Source organism: Crocodylus porosus, unplaced genomic scaffold (assembly GCF_001723895.1).
Source record: "Crocodylus porosus isolate Cpor-Errol unplaced genomic scaffold, CroPor_comp1, whole genome shotgun sequence".
NCBI classification, from domain to species: domain Eukaryota; kingdom Metazoa; phylum Chordata; order Crocodylia; family Crocodylidae; genus Crocodylus; species Crocodylus porosus.
This window is the reverse complement of record NW_017728886.1, coordinates 110978626-110992794: the sequence shown is the minus strand read 5'-3', so window position 1 is coordinate 110992794 and position 14169 is coordinate 110978626. Positions and strand designations below refer to the sequence as shown.

At 44.1% G+C, this 14169-nt stretch overlaps 1 protein-coding gene across 3 annotated transcripts in view; it reads right to left on the bottom strand.

Moving 5' to 3' along the window:
• Window positions 1-14169, bottom strand: part of EPB41L4B (erythrocyte membrane protein band 4.1 like 4B) — a 293968-nt gene that overhangs the window by 109660 nt on the left and 170139 nt on the right. For all 3 annotated transcript variants that reach the window (XM_019540677.1, XM_019540686.1, XM_019540694.1), the window contains exon 17: window positions 6070-6188. In XM_019540677.1, coding sequence (XP_019396222.1) covers window positions 6070-6188 — 119 coding nt within the window. The remainder of the gene's footprint in view (window positions 1-6069; window positions 6189-14169) is intronic.

Sequence of the window (14169 nt, the reverse complement as noted above, 5' to 3'; positions counted from 1 at the left end):
CCCCCACACTTGAAAATGGTGGCGGGGGCGCTTGAACTATAAAGCTCTTTCAAAGGAGGCTGCTTAAGCACGACAATTGCCACAGTCCAGCAGACTCGATTAATTGAGTCGGCTCCAACATGCTGGAATTTCTGCACGTCAGAGCAGCCTCCAAGCTCAAGTATGGGTGCTCCAGGGAATCAGCACTGATGCCATTCCTCTCATCCCCCTCCTTTTCCCCTGCTACCTATTTTAGTCACCTATAGAGACTGAAAACCCTGAATTCAGGAGTAGACAAAGGGATGATGGGTGAGCAGTGGCAGTAATCTTCCCCTGGGTTCCAGAGTTGTGCCAAAATAGCAGCTTTGGCAGATGCACTGTACCACAATTTAACCACCCTTGGACAGCCCTGTCATAGATAGTACTTTGAAGCACTAAGATCTTGAACAAAAAAAAGAAGAATTGAAGATGAGAAAGGAAGTTAAAATATATTTCAGTATTTCTCTTTATTTATTTATCTGAAAGATAAAAATAAACTCACTGGTGCCAAACAGGCAGACAGACCAACATTTTGCAGCTGACTTATGTGGCTCATCAAATGAATTGGCTGCTACCACTCTACCAAAGGAATTTGTCCAGTCCCTTTTCCAAACCCATTCTTCAGACCCATTGGATGGAGTTTGAGGTAAAAGAAAATTGGATCAACTAGTTGAACCTAATCTATCAATTTTCAATTCAACTCTGGATTGATATCAAGCATCACAAATTTCAACCCCAAAGCAATTTGCTTGCAAAACTAATTAACAACTGGAAAAGAGGGTGATCTAATGGAACCTGGGATTTGACAATTAGATCAGAGACTATTCAAAGGCTATTTTTTTTTATTAAAAAAAAATTGCAGCTTCATAGCTACTTGACTGCCATTGATTTTTGCTAAAACATAATATTTGAGATGAAGCACAACTGGGGACGAAAAGTACACTTTAGAAGAGAAATCAATGGTGTCATAAGGTGGAGCTGAATTTTTGCTTGAGAGAGGGTGAGGGGAGAGCTAGAAACAAGAAACATATTGGCTACTCTTCAAAACTTACCAGCTTGATTTTTACAAGGTTCTCTCACTGTCCTGTTACCCAAGGCAAATGACAATATGTCGAAGTCCACTCTTCCTTGTGAAAATGCTCATTCGATCCAGTGTTTGCAGTCTGATCCAGTGTTTTGGATTATCCTACCTTACTCCCTCTTGTTAAGCAGAGCTCATTGTTTGGAACAGAATGGGTCCAATATTTGCAACCTCTCCCCTCTTTGAGAAAACATCAGCTAAGATTGGTGCAAAAGCCTGACAGTTCAGAACAATATGAAGGAGTCTGACTTTTTGGACGCATTCAGATAAGCGTGGCTGTATGGTAAGTAGCACTGCAAACACGTCTGCAGCCACATATTGCACAGTCAGGCATTCTCCATGTTGCAAGGGCATGATGTCCATGCATGTCCTGCTCCATTTTTTTTTCTGTAGGTTTTTGTGACCCCTGGATATCCAGGGGTCAAATAAACCCGCAGAAAGAAAAACCAGAGCTGTGCATGCTCAGGCAGTGGGTACTGCTGAAAAGAAGAGCCAGGCTGTCTATAGTCATGCTACGGCTGCTGGCCAGGCTCTGCCTGGCAGGATCGCCACAGCTACAGCCACGGGAAGCCCCCAGTACCCTAGGTAAGGCTGCTGAGGCCAGAACAGTGTTGGCCCAGCCTCTCCTACTGCTCCTGGGGTAACTTGCTGCGCGCCAAAGCACACATGGCACAGGCATTCCCAAGGTGCACTGCTGCTACTTGTCTGGGGGAACCAAACATCTGCACTCATCTGGATGCACTCTTTCAGTTTAACCAGCTGCATATAAGATGGGTCAACTGCAGGAATCCACACCACTAACTTTGGGTATGCCTACACTCCTCTTTGGGGTCAATCCTTAAAATTGCCCTTAGCCTGACGCAGAGGAGTCATCTCCTGCCATGCTCATTACCTTGGCAGCAACTTCACACAAAGGTGGGAAGGACAGACAACAGTAGTGGACAGATAGATTCCTAGAAACTTCCTGTTCCTTGAGTGCAGACTTTCTAGGAATCAGTCTGACTTTTCTCTCCTTGTGTGTTTAGCTTTAGCTATAAGCAGGAGGGACAGGAAGTCATGTACAGATGGCCCAGAAATGAGATCCAAGAAATTATGGGATTACTGCTGGTGGACCTTTCCTGGTGGCGTGCGGTCTGCAGTACCCAGGTGAGTACCCAGCATACTTTGGGGAGAGGTAGATGAAGCATCTTGACTTCAGGCAGTCTGGACTGCTGACAGGAGTTGTGATTTTCAGTATAGACAGTCAGTGGATTTGGGCTGGGAGACAACCCTGAGTGCAGAGCTAAGTAGGACAGCCATACCTTTCAGGTCCAGCTTATTTCAATGTTCTCTGCTAAAAAACACCTGTGCTATCCTTAGAAAAGGATATACAAACTTCAATGGCTCAGAATGTACTGGTTTAAACCCTCAGAACTTCCCCATCCCTCATGCATGGATTGTTCTTGTTCTCCAGTTCCTGAAGCAGAAATCTCCAGGATTAGCCACATGGTGTTTTCACTGGATTGGCCATGTCTCTGGAGACTGCTTCTGCTAACAGCCTAGAACCTGAGTTTGGCAAACTGTCAAGCTCAGTGCAAAAACTTCTCTGTCCACTTAACTTTTAATGGATAGCTACAACTCTCATTACAGCAGATGTGAAGCGTATTTACTGTGCCCTTTTAAAGAGGTCAGTATTTGAGGGAAAATATTTCTTTTGTAATCACTGCAAGGTACAGACTTGCTGTAGCACTGGGTTCCTTTAATTCAGCTTTAAATAAATAATCCATCTGAATTTAAAAGATAATCTGCTGCTATCAAGGCGAGCCACAGAAAATCACTAGGTAGCCAAATGGACCTTTTGTTTTGTTAAGGATCATAGCATGTGTCTGCATGGCACAATGTAGTGCTGCACAGATGAATGCAAGATAGCTCTCAGTGATACAACTTGGCTACCAAGAGCTGGATTAATAATGCTAGTGTGATACTCCACCCAAACTAATTAGACCCACTGAGAAACAAATATTAGCCTAGGCAGAGCACCATGCTACTGTGGCTATACTTCTTCTGTTACTTGAGTTAGTTTACGTATGTCTGCATTGCACTGGATCACATCACGTAGGTATAACCAAATAAAGAATTTAAAGCCAGATTTTGCCCCACACATTATAAGCATACCAGTAGAACTACTTGAACAGGGAGATAATCCAAATCAGGATGGAAAAATCAGATCTAATATGTTTAGAATTGTCATTTTAAAATATAAATAAATACATCTTGAGGTTATCAGGTTACCATTAGGGATATTTATTATGTATAATACTGGCCAAAAAACCTCAACTAGTACATCCTATCCTGAGCTCAGTAAAATTGTGATTTGTGGCTATCAGGCTGTTCATTTTACCTGTATTTTATATTATCTCTTTGTCCTAACCCATGACTGTTTCTGCCTAATTACAGGCTCTTTGGGGCTGGTACTGGGCTTTAATATAAGTTGGTATAGTGCCTTTTATAATGTTCTGGGGCAGACTGTGCCATAATACAGGGATAAGAAGACTGATGATGATGATGATGGAATCAGTTTGCCTCTTTTTGAAAGTTATGTTTTTGATCTAAGACAGTAAAGACACCATGCAATGGACAATTTCCTTTGGTGAGCTATTCCAGTGGCTTGTTACACTCACTGTTAAAGATTTGCACCTTATTTCCAATTTTTTTCTAACAAAACTAACTGAAGCTTTCCTGTCAACATTCCTCCCTTCCTCCAACAGCATAATTTTTTTTTTTTTTTTTTGGAAAAAGTGTCTGACGGAAATTTTTGACCCAACCAAACATCTAAAACCTTTATGTGAAATATTAAGGTTTTTGATTTTTTGGCTGAAATAGTTCACATTTAGTTTTTTCACTAAAATGTTCTGCTTTATCTTTAAGGAAAAAAAATTCTGCCAGCCCTAACTTTTACTTCTGACTCACTGGATCCTGTCATGACCTTATCTGTGAAACTAGAGATCTCTCTAGTATCAGATATCTCCTCTTTGGCTGTCTTACTTCTAAACTGTAATCTAGATGCCTCTTCCTTTGCATATACTCCAATGCAGCACTGATATCAATATCTCTGTGTGAAAGCAATATACAGTCATTTAATTATGTTCTCCCTTGAATTGACTTAATTATTTTAAAGCCCTGTCTTCCCTCTTAACCAGTTTAAACAAAGCGGGATAAGTCCCTTAGTGTGTAAAGTCAGTTCTATAGAAACAAGATAGTTCCCTAAAGGTCATGTTGTAGGAATTGTCACATTCACAACTCTACTGGCTTCCTCCAAAGTCTCAAAGTTAATAACTGTAGAATCAAATCCCAAATTCTTTGGTTCTCGTATGTACACCCAGGCTAGGCTTGTTCTACAGCACTACATAGATAACTTCTTGTAAGAAGAACAGAATGAGTCTATTTTGTATTATTTAAAATGTTGTGATTTTCTCAGTTTGGGGCTGCTGACTTGACTGAATCACCAAAACAAAGACATGTTTAAGCTGCAGAGAAGTTATCACAGTTGAAATAAAGTCAAAACTCCATCCCAGCATGGCACGATTAATGCACACTGCTTTCTCTTGCCAATAGAGTGCTATGACCAGCATTGTTTTCAACAGCCTGGAGCTCTCTGACCCAAATGACCAGGTACTCAACGGTCTGTGCGAAACAGCAGCGTTCCGCTTCAACATCCGTTTCGACATTTCAATGGAACAGTGTTTCATTTCGAGTTTTGTTCCCCTCCCCAGCACTGCGATCAGGTTGGGAAAGGGAACTCAGCCCAGCTGAGTTCCCCTCCCCAGTGCTGCGATTGGGCTTCAGGTGGCTGTGAACTTGAAACTAGTTGGGCTCTGAGCGGTTGTACCAGGTTTCAAGCAGCTGGGAACCCAACCAGCCCGCCTCCACCAGGCTGGGTTCCCAGCAGCTTGCAGCCCCATGGAACTCAGCCCGGTGGCAGGAGGCAGAGCACAGCCCCGGCTCTGCCTGCCTCCCGCCAGCAGGCTGAGCTCCATGGGGTTGGTGGAGCCAATTGGAGCGCAGCCTGGAGTAAGGAGGCAGGCAGAGCTGGTGCTGCACTCCGATTAGCTCTGCCAGCCCCAGGGAGCACAGCCCAGTGGCGGGAGGCAGGGAGATCCAAGGCTGTGCTCCCCACCGAGCTGAGCCACATGGGGCTGTGTGGAGCCATGGGGAGCACAGTTCTGGCTCTCTCCTGCCTCCCACCACCTGGCTGGGCTGCTGCTTCGAAACTTGAAATGTTTCGAAACTTTCAAAATGTTTTGACTGGCCTTGTTTTGTTTCGAGGCTGTTTCAAAGCCCCCTGTTTCATTTCAGTTTTGCTGTTTCAAGCTCGAAATGAGTTGAAACAGTGTTGAAATGAAACAGCTGGTGAAATTTTGCACAGCCCTACTCATTTACGGTGGGGTCAGTTGTAAAGGGCTTCGGTATAAGTCTGGGATTAGGCTAACTTATGTCTCTGGAACTGTAGTGAGACCCCTTAATTGCTATGCCACTATGCCTTATTCATAATTTAAATAAATAAAGGATCATCAATCCTTTGTCATAGAAAAGCTCAATACTGTCCTTTCTCCCCAAAATACTGTAATCAAGTTCTCATTATGGAAATAGTTTAGGCATATATAGAGAGAGAACAGACACAACATAAAGCACACCATAGAGGAATGCTAGGAAATGTGTCTTTTATACTTACACACACACACACACACACACACACACACACACACACACACACACAGAGCCTTTTTTCTGCCTAACCAACCATTTCCAATTAACTGAATTTCAGAAGGTGAAGTGGAAGGAAATGGGAAAGATTTTTTTAAAGCCTATAAGGAAATAGTACAAGATGCTTCATATGTGACCGACAGAATACTGGTTTGAATTAATAGTGATATAACACCACTGCTGAATATTAAAATGACAAAAGAAGCTGTCTAGCATATGCACTATACCTTGTTTATATTGACGTGCAAAGCTGGCCATGGTCCAACCACCTTTACAGTCTCTGGTTCCATCTTCTTCAGATGAGCAGGAGTGTCATCGTAAAGGAGGGGAACTCCTGAGCTCAATTCTATAAAATATGCCCAAAAGAAAGAAACAGAAAACAAAATCTGAAGGAAAGTTACCAGAGCATTACACGGCAAAACACTCAACTCCATACGAAGGGATAGTATCAATATTTTATGTACCCTTTCTATGCTGTGATGCCTTCTAAAATGTTTATAAACTTGTTTATTGAGTTAGTTTCTCTTCTATTTAGCAAACATTTTTATTTTTAAATTCTAGTGCCTTTTAAACCAACTCTGGGAGAGAAACTGATTATGTTACACTCATAGCAAGTTATGTTACACCACTGCCACTGACTCCTGCAGGCTCACATCTGGCATAAAGTCGGCCCACATCTGGCATAACATGCCATTCAGCATGTATTTTGGCGATTTTATGTTTAGTATACTTTTTAGTTTGTCATCAGAAATGCGTGCAATAGGTGTTATAAATATCAAGGATATAGTAACAGATTTTTTTCAATTACAAATATTTCAGGATTAATGATTAAACACTCCCTTGAGTCCTTTGCAAATAACGGTCTATAACAGTGTTTTAGTGATGAAATAGAAGATACATGAAAATTATCTTCAAATACAAATCTAATTTGTTTTAATAAGCTGCATTTTTGTATATATTTAGTTTTTTTTTCAGTTATTAGGTAGCAACGGTTTGGCCCAATCCTACAAACTCAAGGGTCTGATCCAAGGCCCAATCCAAACTCTCAGATTGACTTCTGTAGGTTTGGAGCAAATTCTTAAATAAATGCATGGATTTTAATACATCTCACTTGTGGCCTAATTTGACACTTGTTCAAGCATTTGTTTGAATCTATCTTATTTGGTAAAACACTTAAACACATGTTAAGAGCTTTATTGGTTTGGGATGGAAAGTTAAATCAGGGTCCTGGAACCAAATCCAACTGCCACTGACATAAGTCTTCTATTTGGTGTACTTGGATCAAGCCTCTAAGCAATGGGTCCCAGGGGTTTTTGGACATTGCAAGATAGATGCTACCATAGCTATGCTAAAGCCCTTTACTGGGGCATTGCAGCAGATAAGGTCCCTCCCTAAACAATAACAATTAAGCTACCAATGCTCTTTTCTGCAGAAACAGTTGTGTTCAGATGGGGAAAGAAAGGGAGTGGCATATGCAGACGTACATCAGCTGGCAGCGTGTCACAGTTTCATATCCAAACCTGATATAGCAATAATGGCAAAACTTTGTAATGTAGACCATACCCTGGCTTCCTTCTACTGTATTTCTAATTTCTTTTCAGCCCATTCTCTTGTTTGATTCTTACCTGTGACGGCATAATCTAACATTTGCCATGCTATATTTGCTTCTATAGAGATAAAGCTGTGAACTAAGAAATTGCACTGAGGTCCTAGCAAATAAATTACCACGACTACTTAGATAAGCCAAGATCATTTTTGTATAAACAGATGCATTTTGTGTTCCTGCTAGGAGAGAACACACAGAAAAAGTACGTGGATTAAGTCGCAGATTCCAGGGGAATACAGTGGCATGGGCACATGCCCCTTTCAGTTGACCACACTGGGAAGACCAGCCTGAGACCTTATTTTTAAGTCCTTGGAGCAAGAAAGAATCCTTCTCTCCTTTCCCCTCCATGCTCAGTGACACATCTCTTCCCCTCTCCTCCCTCACCCACTGTTGCTGCTATCTCTGGCTGTCCCAAGTACAGGGGTAAGGGGGGCGCTCTAGAACCACTACTGCCGCAGCTTGGCTCTGTGCAGAACTGAATTCAGCCAGGAACAACAGCACCAGGAGGCAGGTCACTTCTCCCTGCCAGGTACCCACAGTGTTACCTGTCAGGTCAGAAGCAGGTGCAGGGGTATCTGGCCACTGCTGCTGCTGTCTCTAGGGCTAGGGACAGACATTCAAAAAGTCAGAGCCTGAATTGATTCAATCTTTGCATGTTACTCTAACCTGAAAAGCTTGAACCGATTTGGAGGTGGACAGACATTCCCTTTTCATTCCAGAAATGCAGGCACATGCCTGTAGTGGCTCAGGCTAGAAGCCACGGGGTGCTAGAGCAGCCCTCCCTTCCCTTCCATAGTGCTGAACTGAGGGGGGGGGGGGCTGGCCAGGCTCCAGCAGAACACTTTGATTAGGGAGGGGTTTAATCCCCCACCCTGGCCAGCACTCTCAGGCTTCCCCTCCCCCTCCCATCCCACTCGCTGCTCAAGGGGCAGGAGTGTTGCCAGCCCCCAGCCTCAGGTTAGCACTCTGAAGCAAAGGGAGGGGTGTGCAGTGCATACATCTGTTGATGATACTGAGCTTTTCAATCTCCCTCTCCCTGTCTGCAAACCTGACAGGGCTGCAAACCAGGAGGGAGCTGATAAAACCAAAGTATTTATCAGCTCATCAGAAAAACAAAAGGCTCTCTCATTAGTTCAAGTTCTTCTTAAACAGCTTTTTGCAAGGAGGGATGTTATTAGCTGACCTGTTGATTAGCTCCAAAAAGCCCTACATGGACACTGTTCTGTCTGCCTTTGTCCTGTCCCAGTGAAATTCAAGACACACACACACACACACACAAACACCTCTCAGCATTAGCTAGCATACCACATGCCTAGGGTCCATGGGGCTGAGGTCCGTGCTATGGGAGATGGGAAGGAGAGAGATGGGAATTCCTGCTTGAGCAGTGAGGCAAGCCAGGCAGGCCCTCCTGGGCCTGCAGTCTCCCCCAGAGCACTGGCTGTGGAGGAGAGGGGTGGAGCCAAATATTTTTTGTAGCAAAGAGCACAGCCTAGCCCAGTCCAAGCCCAGCCCAGGGCTGCAAAGCATCTTTATCTTAAATGTTTATCTTAAACCAGTTTCAGCCATTTTGAAACTGGTTTATGTGCACTGAACTTAAGTTCTGTTACATGTTTAAACCAGTTTCGGATCACTTAAACCAGTTTATGTGCAACATCTATTCCTCATGTAGCTGAGCGTGGCTCCACATGCAGCGCAGCAGCAGTGGGGCTCTGGAACTCCCCCCCCCTCCCCAGATCAGCTGGGGACAGCAGCAATGGTGGGCAGTGGAGGGAAGGGAATGTGCCACTGAGGAAGAAGGCCAGGCAAGAGGGAAGGTACTCTGAAAAAAAAGTCCTCCTTTCTTCTATTCCTATGATGCACTTTGACCACCCTAGTGTGTACAGTGCACATGTGTGTAGGAACAGGGGGTACAGCATAGGCGACTGGTGCCTTCTGAGTCTGGGGGGTGGCACCAGCAGGGCATGACCAGGGGGGTCCTCCAGTGGCCAGCCAGCAACTGGGGGGGCCCAGTGGCCAGTCACTAAGCACATCAGCAGCACAGTGGCAGCAGAAGTGCCAGCACTTCTGCATGTGGCACAAGTGTCAATTTGGGGAGGGGGGTGGCAAGGCACCAGCTCTTTCTGTGCCCCCTACCAGCCGGAGCTCTCACTGTTGGGGGGTACCAGCACTCTCAGGGGGTGCAGGTCCCCCCCACAACCTGCTACACATTGCTTGTGGAGATCAGACACAATTGCAGTGCTGGTTGCTGCTCCTGCATCCCCTTTATGAGACCCTGGATTCACCCATGCATAAGTAAAATATGCTTTAAATACATTTAAATCTGTTGTGGTGTAGAAATTGTTCTTTAAGGTAGTCTTTTTTTTAATTTTAAAACTTCCACAACTCATAAAATTAATTTGGCCTAGTTTTCACCATTCATCTAGCTCATACCTACACAAAAACCCAATAAAAACTAAATGTGATCTATGAATCCACATCTTTATAGCATCAGTATTAATTCTGATAGCAGAAGTGCTGTCATTATATAGGTATTGACTAAGCCAAATCTAGGTAAAAAATAGCTCTACTCTAAAATTAACTAAAATTGTACAGTGATATTCTCTATATATTGTTGCTCAATGACTTCTCTACCAAGGGCACTCAGTTTGGATGTAAACATGATTTTTCTAGCTGCAAATCTGCAAGCTTAGCCTGTGATCTGAGAACCAAGCCTGGTTCTTTCCCTCTCACTTACCAGCTTCACTAATAAGGATTCTGCAGGGTGATTGATGTCATCTTTGATGCCTGTGCAACTTCACTGTCTTCAAAAGATGGATCCAGGTACAGCCTCAGCTGCTGTCAGCAAGTTTGTACAGGTGCAAGCTTTTGGCAAATGGCACACACAGATAGGAATAAAGGCTGGCCTCCCTTTCTTTGATCTGTGTTGGCTCTGTGGGGCTAACAACTGTTTCACACAGCAAAAGCTTATTTTTTGTCACTGACGCCAGCAGATGTGATTCTGAATACACACGAGGAATAGATTTTCAGTGCAAGAATGTCTGATTTTTATACAGTCACCCTTTAGAGTAAAGCCACACTTTTCAAACATAGCCATTATTGAGCAGGTGAATAGTTTAATAATGAACCTTTCTGTTGAACTGCCATTGCAAAGCTTATTAAAGTGGAAGATTTGTTTCACGGTAGCTGAGTGACACGTTTGTAACTGAATTAACCATAACAGTGAGAATCTGAAAACCAGACAAGTTTTGAATAGGTACGTTTTCTGTAAGAACGCTAAAAACTCTTTAGATTCACTGAACTATTTACAAATGTTTAAAGAAAACTTGGGTTGTCCCCATTTCTCTTAACCCGTAAGGTAGGATAATCAAATTCTGTATTTTCTTTGGAATTATATGAAATGAAAGAGGTATTGATGATTTCAGTCCAGGGTCAATCTAGGTATATGCATCTGGATTTTTGGATAAAAGCTTAATTCAACTCTAGGCACAGGAGTGAGTTCACATACACTGAACCTAGCAAAGAAAGAGCAGCAGCCCCTGCAGATTCAAGGCATGGAAAAATAAGCGGGTTTCAGGGAACGTCGGCTATATTTCAGGGAAAGTCAGCAGTCACAAAGGTTGGAATAAGAAATACTATGAGAGAAACCTCGCTGGAAACACTGTTGTATTTTTGTTCAGCTATCTACTTGAACTGAACAATTGGAAATATTAATAGGCTGAGGCCAATCCCTCTCAGTGTTGACGTTTAGCCATTTAGTAATAAATATGAATTACTCCTGGTTTTTGTGTTTGTGCTTTTCCAGGCTTATGAGCAGGGATTCTGGTTTTCTCCAATTTAAAAAAATCCCCAATTTTTGGATTAAAAAAAGAAACCCCACACACATTTTTCCATAATTAAAATGAAACACTGCTAATATATAAAGATATATATATAGTGGTGTCTCATTTTAATAATAGAAACGTGGATTTCAGGTTACTTTTTTAAATCCAAAAATTGGGGATTTTTTTTTTTTTAAATCAGAAAAAACCAGGATCCCTACTTATGAGTCACTAAAATAAAGAACAGTTCAGAGCTACAACATTGTGTTTCTCTTAAGACTTTTTCTCCTCTCAAAAGAATAAAGACTTTTACCTACAGACCTGCCATATTTCATATTAGAACAACATCTTTTCTCCCTTTATCTATCAGGAATATAAAAAAATGCCTCCTATGGGACTGTCACAGGGTCACGCAGGTGCCCTGTTCCTATGAAGGAATGAGGGTAGCTGAAACTCCCGAAGACAGCACAGGTGTTAGTTGCCAGGGCAACTAGGCTGGTCACGCAAGCAGAAAGGGGCTGGGCCTGGCCTTTATAAAACAGCCCAGGCCGGAGCCTAGTTAGCAGTTCCCGTCTGGCAGCCTGAGGTGTGGGAGCTCTGCAGTAGAGCCAAGCAGAGCAGAGCCGATTGTTGCAGCCTGACCACCCAAGCGGCTACGGGGAGGTCATTGCAAGACAGCCAAGTGAGCTTAAATCCCATGTTATAGCCAGGAGGCTTGTTGTTGTGTTACAGCCGTTTGGCTTATGGTTCTGTTTCATTACTGTTACACCGGAGGACTGGGTGAGGCTATAAGGGGACGGAGGAGGCCTCATTTAGGAGCGCCCCAGTAGAGTGGGGGTGCTCCCAGCGCCAGAGTGTGGTGCTACATTGTGGGGTGTAGTACCCCAGCTCTGGGGAGGGGCACAGTGCCAGTGAGGGCACCGTAGTTGGGGTGCGAGACCCCAGCCCTGAGAAGGGCAAAGAGGATTTTGGGGCCAGGCATGGCTGAGGCCACCTGAGCCCCACTGGCAAGGAGCACCAGTGAGAAGCCCGCAGGGGCTCGTGTTAGGCTCCAAGGGGAGAGCCACACGAAGAGAAGCCCAGGGTGGGTGCTACTAGAGAGACGAGCCCGGAGAGGGCGAGTCCGCGATTACAGAGAGCCCGGAGAGGGCAGAGAGAAGCCCCACGAGAGGGCGTGTACAGAGAGAAACCCCAGTGAGGGCAAGTATTGAGTGAAGCCCCAGGAGGGGGCGTATACTATTGACAGAAGCCCCAGGAGGGGTGCAGACTGAGAAGGATCCCAGAGGGGCTCCCCAGCGGTGGGGACCCCGAAGGGTCAAAGGGACCAGGTAAGGCTCAGACTGCCTGAGCCCAATTGGGAAGAGTACTATCAGTAAGCCCGAGAGGGCTAATGAATAGAGGGGCGCCGGTTGCGTGACAAGCTCAGGGGTGCTAGAGCAGGGGCACCGGTTGTGTGCCAAGCCCAGGGGCGCCAGTTGTGTGACAGGCTCAGGGGCGCCTGAGAAGGGGCGCCGGTTGCGTGACAAGCCCAGGGGCGCCAGGCAGGGCGCAGAAAGGAATTGGACCAGATAATGTCCAGAAGAGCTGCGAGGCTTGGGGCGTGCTAAAGGAGAGGTAGGAGGCATGCATAGCCCATAAGGCTGGGGTGCACCAAGTCACCCCATACAGAACTGGGGATAGTATCAGCATAACCCCGTGTACAAGGGGATCAAAGGCAGCCTCCCATAGAAACTTATATATACCAACAAGATGTGGCGGGCGAGAAAAGAGGGTGCTGGATCACCTACTTGACACGGTAGGGGGTGCTAGAGGGATCACGGCCGCTCCTAGGCCCCACTCCGTGACAGGGACCCTAGTGAATTACTAAGAACTTTGTAGGTTTTCCTATACCAACAGTGTTAGGATGTTGTTTCTGTTTTTCAGTACTCTGCATCATGTTGCTTATTGTATCTGAGCTTTCTCTATTTCAGCTGCTACTTGCCCTGCATCTGTCAGACACTTGTATTAGAAGTTCCAGAAATACCCATTGATGCTATATCATACTACAAGGCAATCACTTTCAATTCAGATTGGTTTCGCAAGAAATATTCCAATTCTACAGATGTCCAGCTATCGCTGCAAACAATTCTGCTATCTGTCCTGTGAAACATTCAGAAAAACTATTCTCTGTGTCAACTTACATTAAGCCATCAGACATAATAATCAGGAGGCAATAAGCTAGATGCCAAGAGCTGGCCATAACGAACTCTCCTTTTGCCTTCAGAGTCCCAGCCATCTGTCTACACCTAGGGTACTTTTTCAACTCACTAGAGCTGTGGATGGGTCAAAAGGTAAGTGAAATAAGTTGTACTTAGGCAGGTTTGAAATTTTTTCTAATATTTATTTTATCCAACCATATTTTTGGCTTTTCTTTGCAAAGTCTGGAATGAATTATCAAGTGACTACATAATGGGGTTGTTCATGTTATGTTCCTGACTTGAAAAACAAACACATCATTAAACAGGAACAGGGTTTAAGTATCCAGTCACATATCACAGGACTGCTATCAACACTGCACTAAAAGGCTACAGTTGTGACCATTTAAACTCTTCCTCCATCGCATCATGGTAGAGCTGTATCTGTAGATAAGCTGAAGCGCAGCATGCAACAAATTAAACATAAAAGCACAGCAGTCCCAAGGGAGCCCTCTTGTAAGCTAATAACCAAACTGCATTTATAGCTTCAGTAAAAGGATTTGCAGCTGACTGCAGAATTTATATTTAATAAGCAAACCTCACCTTCACTCTCTAAGTTTCTGCCTTAAAATTTTCATCTTTTTTCTCTTTATATCAGGGGTGTCCAACCTTTTGGCCAGATCATAAACTTTTTATCACCCAGTGGGCTGGCAAGCCATATTCAGAGAC